This window comes from Juglans microcarpa x Juglans regia, chromosome 7D (genome assembly GCF_004785595.1).
Source record: "Juglans microcarpa x Juglans regia isolate MS1-56 chromosome 7D, Jm3101_v1.0, whole genome shotgun sequence".
Lineage (NCBI taxonomy): Eukaryota > Viridiplantae > Streptophyta > Magnoliopsida > Fagales > Juglandaceae > Juglans > Juglans microcarpa x Juglans regia.
Genome location: NC_054606.1, coordinates 24,739,213 through 24,759,666, shown reverse-complemented (window position 1 = coordinate 24,759,666; position 20,454 = coordinate 24,739,213). Strand labels below are relative to the sequence as shown.

Here is a 20,454-nt window from a genome sequence, read left to right as displayed (position 1 = left end):
TTGATAAGCATCTGGGAAATATCTTATCTGCATGCATTGTCTCCAGATACATGTAGATATGTCATGCGTAATATATATACCATTTTAGCATGGATTAAACTTCGGACCTTGATGATCAGGCTGCGAACAGAGCTCAAATTAATTGCACAACTTAAAAGTTCGATCGTCATGATGGCGCCACTGATCACTTCCATCGAGAGATAGTTATTATATTGAATATTACACACATGATGATGCACATGGCCATTAATTTTTAATCTCTCAAACTTCTAAATAATTTACAAATAAATTAGTGATCTATTGGCCTCATGTCAAAAAAGAAAAACAAACCAAAAACCGAGGCGACGTACAAAATTAGCTTATGGGCTCACAGTTTATTAGGTTTTAGAAATCAAGGAGGGCAGAGAGCTATTTCACACGAAAGAGATGGAGAATGCTTGAATATTCCTCTGTATATTGATACCATAGCACTGTACAACTAACGAATATATATACATCTCAGGCGTAACAAACAAACTGCTTATAATTTACCACAAATGGTAATTCTCTAACAATAAAAAAAATATCTACAGAATAATGAAAAGAATATTCGAGAAATGAAATACATGGATTATGTATAGTATCATCCATGCCTAGACTTATGATTTAATGTAAGACGACATGCAGCTTCTGTAGTAGATAAACGACCTGCAGCTGGGAGATCATTATTGTGTAATATAGTTCAATGTTATGCACATCTCAATTATATTAAGGATGCAAATGCTAAGTAGGGACTAAAAAGTCATTCCCCTATTAATGATAATCTTACTTATTATATATCCCAATTGCGTGTTCAGTACCGTATATACAAATAGATAATTCAAGATTTAAAGAAAACAAGGAAGAAAAAGCCCAATTAATTGGCTTGCCTCTGCTCCTCTATAAAAAGTCGAGTAAGTGTCGACACTCACAATCACACCAAAACCCACTAAGGCGATGAAGGGGTACATACTCGTAGGCCTTCTTGTTCTTGTTGGCTCTTTCGCCAACACCATTAATGCTAATGCTATTACTCCCAGCTACGGCATTTCTTCACTAAACAGGACCAGCTTTCCCAAAGGTTTCACTTTTGGTGCAGCATCGTCTTCCTATCAGGTAACCCCAACAGGTTTTCTACGTACATGTTTATATCAATATATTTTGAGTTTTTGATCTTCAAGTTCCCTGAGATCTCAAGAATAATTCATACATATACGTGCATGCCCCAATATGTGTTTGAATTCCATGCAGTATGAAGGTGCAGCGTTTGAAGATGACAAAGGACTAAGTATGTGGGATTATTACAGCCACAAATACTCAGGTCTCTCTCTCTCTCTCTCTCTCTCTCTCTCAGTGTGTGTATATATATATATATGAATTATATATTACGTACGTACTAACCTAGATTTAAATATTGTTTCAGATGACATGAAGATGAAAAATCTAGAACGTGCTATTTCAAAAAGAAAAAGGAATTTGATATTTAATCTCTGAAGAGATATATATATATAAACAAGCTTTTTTTTTTTTTTTTCTCCAAGGACAATATTTTGCGTTAACATAACATATATTACCCATTAATAAATAAAAAAAGTTCATACAAACTTTGGTAATTAAGCATGCAGGTACATTATTCCTCTTAGTTAACGGACAAGATTTATTTGAAACTGCAGATAAAATAGCGGATGGCAGTAATGGAGATATAGCTGATGATCAATATCATCGCTACAAGGTACGCATTATATATATCCTTAATTTTGATCTTTTCCCGTTTTATGGATAAATAGGAGGAGTAAAAGGTATATATATACGACATAAGAAAAAATTAAATATTGATAAGGTAGAATTTTTGTTCTGCGGTTTCCATTCTATTAAGATGAAGTAGCCTTGTCAAGTCCTTAAAAAAAATTTAAATTATAAAACTCAAATTTCAAAAAACTTAAAATAAAAAATTATTATTTTCAAGAAATTTTATCTGAGAAATTGTACAAAGAAAAAACTAACATTTTTATAATGCTCAAAAATAATTCACAAAAATTAATTGTCTTTTTTGGAAATTTTAGGAGGACTTTGGGATTCTGAAGGATATGAATGCAGATGCATACAGATTCTCAATCGCATGGCCCAGACTGATACCAAGTAATTAATTACATGTATTTCTGCTGCATCAGTGATATGATATCTGTTGCTATTAATTTCCAATGCCTAGATGCATTTTCTATTTTTAAAGCTTTCGATATATAATCGTAAGTCATAACCATTCATTTGTGCCAATTTTCAGCTGGAAAGATTAGTGATGGTGTGAACCAGAAAGGAATCGACCACTACCACATGGTCATCAATGAACTCCTAGCCAAAGGTACTCATGGACGTCCACATTAACATATCATATGCTAATAATTCACTGATGATAATGTATTACTGGTACGTACTTACAATTATTGAAATGCAGGTCTTACGCCCTATGTGACAATCTTCCACTGGGAAACTCCCATGGCCTTGGAACATGAGTATGGCGGCTTCTTAAGTCAAAGCATTGTGTAAGTGATGACTAAATCACGACCACATCACCAACATTCCATATATATAAATGGGACAGTACTCTAATATATCCGTGCATGCGTATGTAATTTTTAGTGAACACTTCAAGGACTTCGCTGAGCTTTGCTTCAAGGAGTTTGGTAAGAAGGTAAAGCATTGGATCACCTTAAACGAGCCTTATACCTACAGCAATGGTGGATATGCAGCTGGGGTTTTAGCACCTTTCAGATGTTCCAGCTGGCAAAATCTGAATTGCACCGGCGGGGATTCAGCGACGGAGCCATATACCGTCACGCACAATCTGCTTCTTGCTCATGCAGCTGCCGTTAACGTGTATAAGACCAAATATCAGGTTGTATATTTACCAAAGTTGAAGTTTAGACCAACAAAAAATATATGTCTTTGTCGTACGTACGTTGTGTTGACTTAAACTAGACTAGCCATGGCTTGATTAACCAAATCACGTTCACTATGTTCAGGCAGAGCAAAAAGGTGTTATAGGGATAACACTTGTGTGCGATTGGATGGTTCCGTATTCTAAATCGGAGAAAGACCATGCTGCCGCGTTACGTGCCCTTGATTTCATGTTCGGATGGTATGTTTTTCTTTAATTAGTTTTTCTCCATTGCGCACCTGCTTTTATTTTTTAAAATTATAGGACGATTACATCGTAATTCATATCCTGATCTCAGTTTATGGATGGTTTTATATTTTGTTGCAGGTTCATGGACCCCTTAACAAAGGGTCGCTATCCCCTCAGCATGCGTACTCACGTACGTGAAAACCGACTACCCAGATTCAACAAAACTGAATCGAAGTTGGTGAAGGGATCATATGACTTTATTGGATTGAACTACTATACTGGTACTTATGTTGTTGATGCACCTGAATATAAGTCTCTGAACAAAAGCTACTTGACAGATGCTCTTGCTTATAAAACAGGTACGTATAGTACTAATTAATTCAACAATACTCGTAAAGCTAGAATTGATCGATACATATATATTATATATATATATATATGTGTGTGTGTGTGTGTGTGTGTGTTTGTCTTATGCATGTATCGAATGTTAACATCTTTTTTTTGTTTGGCTGTGCATGGCAGGTTCGCGCAACGGGGTCCTCCTTGGTCCACAGGTATATGAATTATAAGTAGATTAATATATATTTTCCACTATATAATAAGATTCCGAATGGATGATATTGGATCTTACGAAAGCTGTCATATGTACCAAACAAGACAATTTAGCAGTTGCTTTATTGCAAAATATATCGATTTGATAGCTCTTAATTTTTATCCACCTTAGAGCATTCCTGATGGGTTCCGTAAAGCCCATGCTTTTGTAAAATAGCTGAAAATACTCCATCCAAAGGATTATATATTTTATCACTAATATCCACCTATATATCTATGGGTCACTCTACACACTTGTATAAATAGTTAATTCATTTATCTCTCTATTTTCTACCTTTTTCTTCATTGCAGGAAGTACTCTTTATTCATTTCTCTCTACCTTCTACTTTTTAATTTATTTGAAATGAATAAAATATATTAAAAGTATAATATTTACATGATATAAAAAGAATAGATAAGCTGATGTATGGTATATTGTAAAATAGAAAAAGTGAGTTTTGGTGATGTATTTTAAAGGATAGGATGAAGAAATCATTAAAAATATTGCTCCAACACATGATGACAAACGAAAACAGTCTTGGGCAAATTAATTTTATGTAGTGATCAGTTCATTTTCTGTAAATCTCAGGCTGCTTCAAGTTGGCTCTATGTCTATCCTAAAGGAATTTATGATCTTCTTGTCTACACAAAAACCAAGTACGGTGATCCAGAAATTTTCATCACCGAGAATGGTAATTTTCTCAACTTTTTTGATCAATTATTGTTGCATAAAGTCGATGACGAATTCTTGGATGTCCCATTTTATCTAATTAAGATAACTATAATCTTTTATTAGGAATCGATGAGTTCAATAATGCCTCATTACCGCTTAAGGAAGCCCTTGTGGACACCCAAAGAATTGACTACTATTATAGGCATCTTGCGCATGTTCATAAGGCTATCGGTAAGTGCTAATTCATACATCTCTCTCTCTCTCTCAAAATCTATCTAATCTATCTAATCTTTCATCTCTAATTCTTTTTTTTTTTTTTAATGGAATATTAGTGCGGGTGTGAAAGTTAAGGCATACTTTGCTTGGACATTCTTGGATGACTATGAATGGAATTCTGGTTATACGGTTCGATTTGGCATCTACTTTATCGACTATGTGAACGGATTGAAAAGATACCCTAAACTTTCAGCACAATGGTTCAAGAATTTCCTCAAGAAATAGAAATGAAGACTTTCAGCACAATGGATTGAATAATGTAATTTTCTTTCTGTATTAATTTCTGAAATGCTTGCAGAATAATATATAAATTGCTCTGCGGATGGTCTCCGTCTTTTATTATGCATGGGTTGTTCAAATTTTCGTATTTTTAGTGTGTTGAAATTTTACTACTAAATGATCGAAATACTTTCGGGCTTTTACATCGACTTCCGATCCCGGCTATATATGCATCACGTGGAGTTTCTTAAAACCCTAACTACTTAATTGCTTATTGAATGGTTCAAATTTTGTTAATGCCTTAGCATTTCACTTGTGATATTTTGAGTTTAGATCTCAAAATATTCTTGTTTTTCTTTATTCGAATGGTTATCATACATAATAAGTGCTCAAGTGCAAATTTGAATCATTGTACGTTTCTGATCTTTATTCATTAGATTTAAGGAATTGTAAGTATAAATATAATAATGGAGCTTTCTAGCTAGTAGGTTTGAATTAATTAGTCTAATTAATCTGATTGGAAGCCTCTTATATATAACTTTAGCTCTGAGACTTTCTTTCTTACATTTTTTATAGTTCAATGATCTTGCATTTGTTAAGAAAACATCTATTCATATATCAATAAGATTCTCTTATGGGGTTTCTGTTGTTTCGATTTTTGTTGTCTTAACATTTATCACATGTGATATGCTGAGGTTTATACCTTACAATATTCTTAATTTGACTTGTTATTCCTTAATCGAATATTCGGTCTTTGAGAAATTGATCCACATATGTTACAAACATCTGGCGTTCGCATGTTTACCGATAATTATTTGACTGTGCACATTTGACTATTCATGTGAGAAGTTGATCTCTATATGAAATACATTTATGGAAAATTGAGTTTGATAATATTTATTAATCTAATGCTGCCCGCGCGTATATATTAGATGTTCGGATAATATATCCAGAGTTTCTCTCTGTGTGCATTGGATAATTCAATTTTACCAACCGATTTGAGACTATCTCGATTCCAAACAATTTAATTGAATATTATTTATTATATTTTACTTGTGAACCAATCATTTAATACCACATCATAAGATGATGACGAGAATGAGGATGATGAGTAGCATTACTCATATAATATTACCTATGGAAAAGAAACTCTAACGTCCATAGATAATAAATATCTCTATTATCTATGGCGTTGGCAAATCTTTTAGCCGTAATAAATATTTCTATTGTTTGGAATATTTTGCGCGCGTTCCGGTAGCTAGCAGATTTAAATCCAGTTATAGCCAAATTCATCATCATTTCTTCTCCGTGAATGATATTGTACTTTTGGAATAATGTAATTTTTTTTTGGCCTCGTTAACACACTTGCAGATCAATAATAGATTGTTTTCGAATGGTCTCCCTCTTTTATTTTGGTTCGTTCAAATTTTCACATTTTTTAAGTATTTTGAAATTTTACTGCTGAATGATTGAAATACTTTTGGCCTTCTACATGCATTCATGACTTGCGTTCTCGACCATGCACCTGGAGTTTGTTAAAATCCTAACTACTTAATTTGCTTATTGAATGGTTTGGATCTTTTTTAATGCGGCCCTTAGCGTTTCACATGATGTGATATTATGAGTTTATACCTAAAAATATGCATGTTATCATACAACATGTGATATTATGAATAGGGTTGTAAACGAACCAGTCTGTTCAATAGCCCGCTCGGTACTTGCATGGTTAAACTCGAATCGAACTCGATTTGTGAAAAAGAAAAGCTCGCTCGTGAAAGGATATACCCGCTCGATTTGTAACTGACACATACCTAACAAAACTCGACTCGACTTAGGTAAGCCTCGTTAAAGCCTGCTTTTTTTTGCTCGTGTAAACTCGTTGGCTCGATTCGATTAAAACTCATTAAGATTTTGATAAATATATACATACACTAGTACGTGGGAACTATATATGAAAAAGATATATGCTATCATATAAGTGTATGTATTAATAATATATGTAGGCATATAATATATTGTTATTTTGGATAAATATCAACTAGTTAGACATTAATTATTTTTAAAATTTTTTAATTCAATAGAGGTTCTGCTTGTTAGTTGTATAAATTCAATATTAGATATTTCATTTTTTTATTTATTTAATTTATTAATTATTAAATCTTATTTAAAAAATTAAAAAAAAAACAATTCGAGCTTGAGCTCGAGCTCAGCTCACCTCGACTCGAACTTGTTTGTGGTAGGAGCTCGAGTTGATAATTTAACTTATCGAGTCAAGTTCTAACAAAAAATAAAACAAAATCTCAAGCTTGGACTAGAGCTCGAGCTCGAGTATTTTGAGTTGAACCGAGCTTGGGAAGCCAAAAGTCCTCCTCAGCTCGGCTCGATTACAACCCGAATTATAAAGTTTAGACATATTTCTGAGGTTTTTTCTTCGTACATATATCTTTATGGTTCAATTATCTTGTGATTGTTAAGAAAACATCTATTTGCTAGGGATTCTGTTTTGGGATTTCTATAATTTTATATATAGTTCTTTTTCGCTAGGGAATCAAGAAATCTTTCTTAAATCACTGGTTAATGTCCATTTACAACAAGATCTATGCTCATCACATATTCCATTTTTCAGTTATTTCGTATAAAGAAGAGATTTTGAGCCTTCTGGCAAGACGAAGGGAAGATGAAGGCTCCTATCTTCTTGATATTAATGGTCGTGGTGCTGATATATGCGTATTGCTTTTTAACCTAGAATTGAGAATATAATTATATGCTAACTGTAATACCCCGTATTTTAGTGTCTTTTTACTGAAGGATTATTTTAATAATTCAAAAATTTATTCTCTTGTTTTAAAATTATCGGATATTTTAAATGGTTTATTTTATGATCTTTAAATTGTGAAAATTAAATTGTTATGTTTTCTTAATATTTATTTATTGTTGTACATTTAAATTGTTATTCTTTTTAAATTAATTGATTGTGAGATTTAATTCTTTTATTTTCATTATATCATTACGTTTAAATTATTTTAATTGATTTGCTGTTTTAAAATCATCTTCGTTGGATCATTTTTTGTGACCCAAGATGTGAGGACTGGACCTCATTTCTTTTCCTCCATTTTCTCTTTCCTCTCTTTTTTTCTTTTCTTCTTTTCCTTTCTTTCTTTTTTCTTTCTTCCCTGGCTTCCCGCGCGCGGACGTCCCTTTCCCTCTCTCTTCCTGTGCGTTTTTCTCCTCCACCCAGCCCGCCGCCGTGAGCCGCCGGCCATCATCTCCCACCAATCTCAGCCCCTAACTCGCTGCCGTTCCTTCCCACCCACAACACCAAGCCGCGGCGCTCTCTTCGTTTCAGCGCCGCCGTGCGCCGCTCGTGCCCGGCACTGTCCAGCCCACCAGCTCCCCCACCCTCCGGCGACCTTACCCCTTTAAAAGGATTTTATGTGATTCATTTTTTGGGAAAATGAGGTTTTATTGATTTGGGTCATTTTTTGGGAAAATGACGGAGTATTATTTTTGGGCCAAAATGGGATTTTGACGTGTGTTGAAAATATCTATTTTCAAGAAAATATCTATTTTCAAGAAAATAGTATTTTTGGATCTAAGGCATATTTCATCATATGCATGCATGTTAGTCGCGTTAATGTATTTTTATCTCGTAGTTGTTTGGTCTATACTTATCTGCAGTACCATTTTGTGGTAACGCAGATTTTGATGCAGAGGGGATGAGGGTGAGCCTGAGGAGTCGGCTCCGCCCGAGGGGTGATTGGATCACTCGCATTTTGGTTTGGGACTTGTTAAATATTTATTTCGGATGACTGTATAATATTTAAACCTTTTTACTGATTGTTTAAATTGTATTAACAATTCTGGTACTTAGTTGTATTAATTATCCGCTGTGTTGTTTTTGTACACTGTTGCATATACACACACTTGGCACTAACGTTGGGATGTGTGACCCTGTTGTCATCATCCCGGCTTCTCGATTCTCGTGTCTCCTTATATGGGAGTCGTGGGCGCCACACTAACTAGGATATTGGAGATCACACTCATTAATTATTAATCTTGAACTTGATTTTATGTGAGGCCGTTGTAGCTTGTCCCTTAGCCCTTAGAAACCCCAAGGCATTTTTCTCCCCTCCCCTATCGTCTTCCCCACCCTTTCTACATACCAACCTCACTCTTTATATGTAACACCCCGTATTTTAGTATATTTTTACTGAAGGAATTATTTTTATGTAATTAAAATAATTTCTCTTATTTTAAAATTGGTTGGATTTTAGTGAGTTTATTTCTATGATTTTTATTTGGTGAAAATTATTTTTATATGCTTTCTTAATATTTATTTATTATTATGCATTTAAATTGCTTTTAATATTTAAATTAATTACCGTGGGATTTAATTATTTCAATTTGACTTTACCATTACGTTTAAATTATTTTATTTAACTTGTGGTTTTAAAATCGTTTCCGTTGGATCATTTTTGTGACCCAAGTTATGAGGATTGGACCTCATTTCCTTTTCCCTCTTTTTCTTTCCTCTCCTTTTCTTTTCCTCTTTTTTTCTTTTTCTCCTTATTTTTTTCCTCTCCCGCGCGATCTCTCTCTCTCCTCTCCTCTCCTCCGCCCGTTTCCATCGTCCACTCCCAACGCCGCCGTCCGCCGGCGGTGGTCGACACCGCCCAGCCCATTAGATTCCCCAGCCGCCGGCCGTCCTACCCCACCAATATCACCGCCGTTCGTGCCGCCGTTAGCCTCCACGAAGCCCACGAAACCCACGACGCCGCGGCACATTTTCCTCCATTGCGCCGCCGTCGCGCCACCTCCGGCCACCATCTTCCTACCACTTCATCCCCGGCCTCTTGGCAACCCATTGGACCCAACCCCAGCTCCGATCCGTCACCGGTGAAGCCCCACCAAGTCCATCTCCGATTTGTACTTTTTTGGCCTAAAACCACCCGTTGCGCCGCCACCCACGGCAAACCACCACCACCACTAGCTTCACCGACCTCCCTAGGCCCTACCCTATCAATCTTGGGTCTTCGTTTGTCCTCGTTGAAAAGTTGGTAATTGTGACCCACGGCCACAGTGTATTTTACACTGTGGTGTTGCTCAAACGTCGCCTTTTTCAACTTCGTGATCCTCGGAAAATTATTATATTGCACTGTAAGTATTTCTCCAAAGATCTTTCGTAATTTAAATGTATTTTTACACTAACCCATTTCACTGTGTTTTTGGCATGCCGGACTGAGTCCGAGGAGTTCGGGGGTCGGATGGATTTGTGATTGGAGTTGTTTGGTTGGATTTGATTGGATTGGTATTTGTTGGTTTGGATATTGTGTTGGTACATGTGCATTTCATTATTTCATGCATGATCATGTTTGTAAAAGAAAACTGGGTTTTCGTGTATTGCATTCATGTTCATGTGCTTTGAAAAGCTATGATTTTATGTGTTAATATTTTTGGTGCGTGTGTATCACGACCCCAAGCCGAGATGGGGCATTAACTCGGTGGAGCTCCTCTGGTTACTCGGGAGCGGAATATACTGAGTAACGCCCCTGGATTGTCGCCGGGCGACAATGGATTCGGACGAGATGGTCTCGTGCCGACTCCGTGGTCCTTCTGCTGGCGGGGACTAGAGGATGTCTGGCCACGTACGCGCTGGGCGCGGAACTGGACATCGCTCGTTGCGTAGTGTGGGTGCTTGGCCATGTACGCGCTGGGCACGGAACCGAGCACCGCTGCGAAGCCAGGACGTGCGGATGGTCCATAGGGAGACCATGGTGCATATGGAAATAATGCATGGTGCATTTGGTATTAATGCACTATTTTCTGGGAAAATAGTGCGAGTTGATTTTTGGGTAAATCATTTTCTGGGAAAATGATTTACGGATAATTTGGACCAAAATGAGATTTTGGTGTGTGTTGGAAATTTATCATTTTCGGAAAAATGATGTTTTGTGGAAAAATGCATGTTTTCATGTGCATGCATGTTAGTTGCATTTAATGCATTTTGTATTACGTTGTTGTTTGGGCTATACTTACCTGCGAGACCATTTTGTGGTGTCGCAGATTTTGATGCTGATGAGGAGGAGGAGGGCGAGCCTGAGGAGACGGCTCCGCCTGAGGAGTGATCTGGGATCACTCGTTTGTAGCTTTTAAAACTATTGTAAATTATTTTATGGATGACTGTATAACTGCTATTTAGATCTTTACTGATGTTTGATTGTAATTAAATTCTGGTACTTAGTTGACTATCCGCTGCGTTATTTTATTTGAACACTGTTGCATGTACACACACTGGCACTTCGTTGGGATGCGTGACCGTGTTGTCACCATCCTGGCGTCTCGATCCCTGTGAATTTATATAAGGGGGATTGGGGGCGCCACAGGTGGTATCAGAGCAGTTCGGCTCTGGGTAAAACCACATGTCCTTTAGGATAGTACCAGAAAATTATTTTTATTATTATTTAAAAAAAAAAAAAAAATTTTAAAAGTTATGTAAGTTAAGTTAATTATTTTATATTATGAGTTGTTGCTATGTCATTTTATGTTAATTGTTATTATTTAAATTATTTTATTTATCGCTTTAATTATTGTTTATTTTTGGTTGAATATAAATTATCTGGATTTAAGCGGGGTTGGAGAATGTTCTATGACAGGATTATGGTGAGGCCAAGAAGGCAAGCTGAGGTGCCTGAAGATGAGTTACCTAGAGGTGATGGAAATTATGCTATGGCAAGAGCATTAAATAGAATGACAGAATTTCATCAACAGAATTTCTGATCGCCGCAGGGAGATTCTAGTAGAGGAGCCCAAGTGGGGTGTCCCTATGAGCGCTTCCTAACGCATAGGACCCCTGCCTTCATTGGGGAGGAGGACCCAATGCGAGCTAGGAGGTGGATTCAAGATTTGGAAAGAACATTTGAAGTTTGTGGATGCACGGAGGCTCAGATGGTATTATATGGAAGTTATATGCTGCAAGGTGAAGCGGCAAATTGGTGGGAGACCAAGCGGACATTATTAGAAATGGAGTTGGGTTCCTTGGCTGCTGTGTCTTGGCAGCGTTTCAAGAAAGAGTTCGATGACCGGTTCTTTCCTGCTTCAGTGAGAAGGCAAAAGGCTCGGGAGTTCAATAATTTGGTCCAAGGTGGCATGACTGTGGAGCAATATGCAAGAAAGTTTATGGAGCTTGGACGGTTCGCTCCTCACCTCATTACTACGGAGGAGTTGCGGGTCGAGCGCTTCCTGGAGGGTTTGCGCCATGAGGTACGTAAACAAGTGGCCTGCCTTCGGATTAAGGACTTTCAAGAGTTAGTGGATTTAGCCAGCATTGCAGAGCGGGAAAACAGTTTTGGAGCAGGTTCCCCTCCGGGTCAGAAAAGGCGGAGTTACCTTGGCGAAGGGAGTAGTTCTGGGTCGCCTCATAAGTTCGTGCAAAGGACTAGTGCCCGTCCGCAGACGACCACTGGTGTTCGTGCTGGAGGTCGAGCTCCAGTTTGTAACAGGTGCAATAGAGCCCATGAGGGTGAGTGTGGCCAGAGAGGAATTCAGTGTTTTAGATGTGGCCAGCCGGGTCACTTTGCTCGGGAGTGTCCTGGTCAAGTTCAAGGAGGGCAAGAAGCGCGAGGAGCGCGAGGAGGTCGACGAGGTGGAAGGGGCAAACAGAGACAGTTGGTACAAGCTCGGGTTTATGCAGTGACCCCTGGTGATGTGGATTACGGAGCTCCAGAGACCCACGATGCTGGGGTTATTACTGGTATGCATTTAATCATTTTAATTTGATTTAATATTGCTATGGTTGGATTATTTGGGATTGTCTGGTGGATGTGTTTGCTTCAGGTAGAGTTCACCTATATGATTTCTATGCATGGACTTTGTTTGATTCTGGGGCGTTTCGATCTTTTGTGTCTGCCACTTTTGCACGGATGTGTAATCTGGTCACGGAGCCTTTATCGCAAACTCTAGTAGTGGCACTTCCAAATGGTGAGATGGTGTGGTGCTCTAAAGTTGCTTTGGGCTGTCCTTTGGATTTTGGAGGGAGGACACTGGATGCAGATTTGATTGTATTCAAGTTACTGGGATTTGATATAATTTTGGGAATGGACTGGCTATATCGATATTCAGCAAATATTGATTGTAGAAGCCGGGTAATTGGTTTTCAACTCTCGGATGATGATTATGTGGAATTCGCGGGAAGTAAGTTGAAGGCAAAACCAACAATTATATCAGCAATTCAAGCTAGGAGAGATATAGCTCGTGGAGCCGATGCTTTTTGGGTCCAAGTTGAGTCTACGCCATCTGAGAAGAAGTCGTTAGTAGATATTCCAGTTGTGGGCGAGTTTCCTGATGTGTTTGTAGATGATTTGCCCGGATTACCTCCCGTTCGCGATATGGAATTTGTTATTGATTTGGAACCTGGTGCGGCTCCTGTGCATAAAGCACCTTATCGCATGGCACCGGCTGAATTAAAAGAGTTGAAGACTCAATTGCAAGAACTGGTTGACAAGGGATTTATTCAGCCTAGTACTTCACCGTGGGGAGCGCCCGTGTTGTTTGTCAAGAAGAAAGATGGTACTCTCCGAATGTGTATAGATTATCGGGAGCTTAACAAAGTGACTATTAAGAACAAGTATCCTCTACCAAGAATTGATGATTTGTTTGACCAACTTCAGGGAGCGGCTATCTTTTCGAAGATTGATTTGAGGTTAGGGTACTATCAGTTGAGAATAAGAGATAAGGACGTGCCCAAGACTGCTTTCAGGACGAGGTATGGGCATTATGAATTTAAGGTGATGTCTTTTGGGTTAGCTAATGCCCCTGTTGCTTTTATGGATTTAATGAATAGGGTGTTTCGGCCTTTCTTGGATTCTTTTGTGGTGGTGTTTCTCGACGACATTTTGATTTATTCTCGAGATTTGGAAGAGCATGCTTGTCACCTTCGCCTGGCACTTGGGAAATTAAGAGAACATCAATTGTACGCTAAGCTGAGCAAGTGTGAATTCTGGTTAGAAGAAGTTAAGTTTCTTGGACATGTGATTTCTCAAGAAGGGGTGGCTGTAGATCCTAGTAAAGTAGAAGCTGTTTTGTCGTGGCCTCGCCCTTCAACAGTTCGTGAGATACGAAGTTTCTTGGGACTTGCCGGTTACTATCGAAGATTTGTGGAAGGTTTTTCTCGGCTATCAGGACCTCTCACTGCCTTGACTAGGAAGAATACTGAGTTTGTATGGTCTGACAAATGTGAGAGAAGTTTTCAAGAGTTGAAGAGAAGATTGACAACGGCACCTATTTTGGCACTTCCGGAGCCACACAAGCCATTTGTGATTTTCAGTGATGCATCCAAATTCGGGTTGGGATGCGTTCTTATGCAAGAGGGACGGGTTGTTGCTTATGCATCTCGTCAGCTGAAGATTCATGAAAGGAATTATCCCACGCATGATTTGGAGTTGGCGGCAATAGTTTTTGCGCTTAAGATCTGGCGGCATTATCTGTATGGCGAAGCCTGTGAAGTTTATACTGATCACAAGAGTTTGAAGCATCTGTTTACTCAGAAGAATCTAAACATGAGGCAGAGACGGTGGTTAGAGCTAATTAGCGACTATCAGTGTGAAATCAAGTATCATCCAGGAAAGGCAAATTTAGTCGCTGATGCCTTGAGTAGGAAGTCACAACAAGTGGATGAAGCGGAATCTTCAGATGTGGACTCTCTCCTTTGTGGAATGAGGAGACTTCTTATCGAGAGTTCACAGCAAGAAGAATTATTATCTTCAGTCTTGGATGTCCGAGTAGTGGATTTTGGTGAATTAAAGACTCTTCAAAGAAAGGACCCTAATCTGTTGGCTATCAGGAAAAGAGTCAGAAAGTCTAGAGGACCCTTGCATTACAGCTTGGATAAGGATGGCATTCTTAGGTTTCGGGATCGTAGAGTGATTCCCCGAGACTCTGAATTTAAAGAGCGAATTTTAGCAGAAGCTCATGCAGCTCCTTATTCGGTTCATCCAGGAAGCACAAAGATGTATAGGGATTTAAAGAAGAATTTCTGGTGGAAGGAATGAAGTCGGACATCGCCCTGTTTATTGAGAAATGTGACACATGCCGACAGGTGAAGGCTGAACATCAGAGACCTGCTGGTAGACTCCAACCTCTCCCTATTCCGGAATGGAAGTGGGATGATATTTCTATGGATTTTGTGGTAGGGTTGCCAAGGACTCCTAGTGGGAAGAACTCCATTTGGGTGATTGTGGATCGGTTGACCAAGAGTGCCCATTTCTTACCTGTTAATAATACTGACTCGTTGGGTAAGTTGACTCGGTTATATGTCAAGGAGATAGTGCGTTTGCATGGAATACCCAAGAGTATTGTGTCAGATCGGGACCCGCGATTCACGTCCCATTTCTGGAAGAGTTTGCAGGCGGCATTAGGCACTAAATTGAAGTTTAGTTCGGCGTATCACCCCCAAACAGACGGCCAATCAGAGCGTACTATTCAGACTCTGGAGGATATGTTGCGGTCTTGTGTCATGGAATTCCAGGGAAGTTGGGAGAATCACTTACCACTTATTGAGTTCTCTTATAATAACAGTTTTCATTCCTCCATCCAGATGGCCCCGTATGAAGCCTTATATGGACGGAAGTGCAGATCGCCTTTATGTTGGGATGAAGTTGGCGAGAACAAATTGCTTGGGCCTGAGTTAATTCAAGAAATGAAGGATCAAGTTCAGTTTATCAGGAAGAAGATGACTGAAGCGCAAAGTCGCCAGAAAAGTTACGCAGATACAAGAAGAAGAGACTTATCCTTTGAAGAAGGAGATTGGGTTTATCTTAAAGTCTCTCCTATGAAAGGCGTTAAGCGCTTTGGTAAGAAAGGAAAGCTTAGTCCAAGATACATTGGCCCTTTTCAGATCGTAGAGAAGGTTGGGCTTGTTGCTTATAGAGTTGCCTTGCCAGATTATTTTGGAGATGTTCATGACGTGTTTCATGTGTCCTCATTGAAGAGGAGTTTTGGACAGCAAGAGCCACGTTTTGTGGATCCCGAACGCATTCAACTGCGGCCCAACCTTACTTATGAAGTTGCCCCGACCCAGATCGTAGATTGGAAAGAGCAAGAGTTAAGGTCCAAAGTAATACCTATGGTGAAAGTGGCATGGGGTGATCCGTTGGCTCAAGATTTCTCTTGGGAGAGAGAGGCCGACATGAGGGAGCAATATCCATACTTGTTTGATTGATTTTGACGGTATGTTCTAAGTATTCTCTTGGTTGAATCTTGATCTTGTCTTGGTGCAATATTTGACCTTGCCAATTTCGTGGACGAAATTTTTTTTAAGGGGGGGAGGATGTAACACCCCGTATTTTAGTGTATTTTTACTGAAGGAATTATTTTTATGTAATTAAAATAATTTCTCTTATTTTAAAATTGGTTGGATTTTAGTGAGTTTATTTCTATGATTTTTATTTGGTGAAAATTATTTTTATATGCTTTCTTAATATTTATTTATTATTATGCATTTAAATTGCTTTTAATATTTAAATTAATTACCGTGGGATTTAATTATTTCAATTTGACTTTACCATTACGTTTAAATTATTTTATTTAACTTGTGGTTTTAAAATCGTTTCCGTTGGATCATTTTTGTGACCCAAGTTATGAGGATTGGACCTCATTTTTTTCCCTCTTTTTCTTTCCTCTCCTTTTCTTTTCCTCTTTTTTTCTTTTTCTCCTTATTTTTTTCCTCTCCCGCGCGATCTCTCTCTCTCCTCTCCTCTCCTCCGCCCGTTTCCATCGTCCACTCCCAGCGCGCCGTCCGCCGGCGGTGGTCAACACCGCCCAGCCCATTAGATTCCCCAGCCGCCGGCCGTCCTACCCCACCAATATCACCGCCGTTCATTGCCGCCGTTAGCCTCCACGAAGCCCACGAAACCCACGACGCCGCGGCACATTTTCCTCCATTGCGCCGCCGTCGCGCCACCTCCGGCCACCATCTTCCTACCACTTCATCCCCAGCATCTTGGCAACCCATTGGACCCAACCCCAGCTCCGATCCATCACCGGTGAAGCCCCACCAAGTCCATCTCCGATTTGCACTTTTTTGGCCTAAAACCACCCCTTGCGCCGCCACCCACGGCAAACCACCACCACCACTAGCTTCACCGACCTCCCTAGGCCCTACCCTATCAATCTTGGGTCTTCGTTTGTCCTCGTTGAAAAGTTGGTAATTGTGACCCACGGCCACAGTGTATTTTACACTGTGGTGTTGCTCAAACGTCGCCTTTTTCAACTTCGTGATCCTCGGAAAATTATTATATTGCACTGTAAGTATTTCTCCAAAGAACTTTCGTAATTTAAATGTATTTTTGCACTAACCCATTTCACTGTGTTTTTGGCATGCCGGACTGAGTCCGAGGAGTTCGGGGGTCGGAATGGATTTGTGATTGGAGTTGTTTGGTTGGATTTGATTGGATTGGTATTTGTTGGTTTGGATATTGTGTTGGTACATGTGCATTTCATTATTTCATGCATGATCATGTTTGTAAAAGAAAACTGGGTTTTCGTGTATTGCATTCATGTTCATGTGCTTTGAAAAGCTATGATTTTATGTGTTAATATTTTTGGTGCGTGTGTATCACGACCCCAAGCCGAGATGGGGCATTAACTCGGTGGAGCTCCTCTGGTTACTCGGGAGCGGAATATACTGAGTAACGTCCCCTGGATTGTCGCCGGGCGACAATGGGTTCGGACGAGATGGTCTCGTGCCGACTCCGTGGTCCTTCTGCTGGCGGGGACTAGAGGATGTCTGGCCACGTACGCGCTGGGCGAGGAACTGGACATCGCTCGTTGCGTAGTGTGGGTGCTTGGCCATGTACGCGCTGGGCGCGGAACCGAGCACCGCTGCGAAGCCAGGACGTGCGGATGGTCCATAGGGGAGACCATGGTGCATATGGAAATAATGCATGGTGCATTTGGTATTAATGCACTATTTTCTGGGAAAATAGTGCGAATTGATTTTTGGGTAAATCATTTTCTGGGAAAATGATTTACGGATAATTTGGACCAAAATGAGATTTTGGTGTGTGTTGGAAATTTATCATTTTCGGAAAAATGATGTTTTGTGGAAAAATGCATGTTTTCATGTGCATGCATGTTAGTTGCATTTAATGCATTTTGTATTACGTTGTTGTTTGGGTTATACTTACCTGCGAGACCATTTTGTGGTGTCGCAGATTTTGATGCTGATGAGGAGGAGGAGGGCGAGCCTGAGGAGACGGCTCCGCCTGAGGAGTGATCTGGGATCACTCGTTTGTAGCTTTTAAAACTATTGTAAATTATTTTATGGATGATTGTATAACTGCTATTTAGATCTTTACTGATGTTTGATTGTAATTAAATTCTGGTACTTAGTTGACTATCCGCTGCGTTATTTTATTTGAACACTGTTGCATGTACACACACTGGCACTTCGTTGGGATGCGTGACCGTGTTGTCACCATCCTGGCGTCTCGATCCCTGTGTATTTATATAAGGGGGATTGGGGCGCCACATTATATTTATTGGCCGAACCCTAGCCTCTATTCTCACCCCTGGCCATCGTCCTGCATTTCAACCAATAGAGGCCACGTTGGCGTCTGTTCTGCTCATGACTGCCCTTTCCGTTCTATAAATGGTGCAAGAGCTATCTCCCCATCTGTATTGTTAGTGCTCAAGACCTTTCTTTTCTGTTTTTCTTCTTTACGTTTTCTTTCCCTTGGTTTACTATCTCTATCCTAAGAATTTGCCCAGTGTGGTTTCAAAATCCCTGACCGACAACCAAACCCTTTCCACCTCCAGTCATCACGTTGCTGCCCACCATGCCAGTTTGACGCCGGCAATGGTGAACTACCTCTCTCTCGGTCACTCAGTCTATTTCTCTCTCTCTCTGATCTCTCTCTTTTGTGCTTTCTTTCTCCTTCTGTCTCCTCCACTCTGTGTCTCTAACTCCTCCCTCAATCTGCCAGCCCTAAATGGTAACCGAGGTAGTTTGCCCAACCTTGAGCCTAGTCCACCATCCCACCCACTGTTTGGAATTTCGTACCGTACCAGCCAGTACAGTCGATATTTGCCGTACCGGCCGTTGGACAGGTACAGGTACCATTTACGTTTCGTACCGTCCCAAATACCGGTTGTACCGGTCGGTACCGGCCCCAATTTCGACCTGTACCGACCTATATTTCGGCTGGTACCGGCCGATATTTAGGCCTTTATTTTTTTTTTTCAATTTTTCAAACTACAAACTTATTTTTTGACCCCCAATTCAGACTAGGCTATTTATAATTTATATATATATGTATTTATATATAATTTATTCATATATAGACTATTATTTTGGAATATAATTTATATATATAATTTATTCATATATTGACTATCCTGAAAAGGTACACGAAACGGTACCAGTACCGAAATATTTCGTTCCAGTACCTTGACCAGTACGGCTTTCGGTACGGTAGTCAAAACATTGATCCCAGCTCCACTCTCCCTCACCGACCAACCTATCCCTCTCTTTCTACCAAGTCCAAGAGCCACCCATTCGAGACCCTTAGTCCACCATTCCAATCGACAACCATGACATTTTGCAGCCACTCTCAGCCACCGAAAACTGCCCCCAAAAAACTCAAACTCTTTTTCTCTCTACCTGAAACACCCATTGTTCCTATGACACTTGAAACAGACAGAAACAATCATGAGTAGGAATTGATGTGGAGCTTGGAACACAATCCATCTAGACAATTTTCCCCTACCGCATTGTGCTAATTAAGTGATGCTCAGTATCAACCACAAAATATTGTTGTTGGATCGGAAATACTTGTGTGTTGTTGAGCATCCTATTATACACCTTTGAGATGTTGAAAATTGAGTGCTTTGTTGAATTCTTACTTACTGTCCATTGGATTATCTCTATTGCATGAGTTGTGAGGTTGTTGTGGCTTGGATTCAGGTTTGTTCTTAGGTGCTTTGATGAATATGTTGCTGACTATCCAATTGATTTATCATTTGTTGCGTAAATTGTGAAGTTGTTGTGTTGGCCTTTTGTTTGGGTTCTCAGTTGAGCCAGGTGAATTGTTTGATGGGAGTTGAAATTGGTTAAGGATGGATTGGTGGTTGGTTGTTGTCCACGAGATGATGTTATGGAAGTTTGAATTGGAGTTTTGGCTGCTTGGATTTGTGTTAATTGGGACTTACTTGCATGGTTGTTGTTGAATTTAAATAGTGCTATAAATTTCCTATTCTAATCTTGTTGTTATTGAGTTATATTGTTGGGATTTTCCCTCATTCAAGCTATTTTGCATTCTATAAAAGAGTTACTGGAATTTGGATGCCGATTGTTAATTTTCCAACATGCACGGTATTTGTTTATGAAGTAATTGTTGCTAAATTTCTTATCATTGGACTATTTTATAACTTTTAACTGCTTGCTAAATTCTTTTTCTATCGGAATTTGATTTAGCATGTAAATTAGATAATGAAATATTGCTAGATTTATGGGTTAAATGGGTTTTACGTGGGTGTGTGAGTATCACGACCCGAGTCG

The 20,454-nt window shown here is 39.3% G+C and overlaps 1 protein-coding gene across 1 annotated transcript; it reads left to right on the top strand.

Annotated features, from left to right (window-relative positions):
- Positions 1–227: 227 nt before the first annotated feature.
- LOC121238440 (beta-glucosidase 12-like) lies at positions 228–4,915 on the top strand. The gene is made up of 14 exons (XM_041135284.1): positions 228–242; positions 982–1,134; positions 1,270–1,339; positions 1,692–1,750; positions 2,082–2,157; positions 2,300–2,377; positions 2,471–2,558; positions 2,656–2,911; positions 3,039–3,154; positions 3,281–3,501; positions 3,665–3,696; positions 4,323–4,425; positions 4,530–4,641; positions 4,739–4,915. Exons 1-14 carry the CDS (start codon positions 228–230, stop codon positions 4,905–4,907), a joined length of 1,548 nt encoding a protein of 515 aa, XP_040991218.1. The 3' UTR covers positions 4,908–4,915.
- The last annotated feature ends 15,539 nt before the right edge of the window (positions 4,916–20,454 follow it).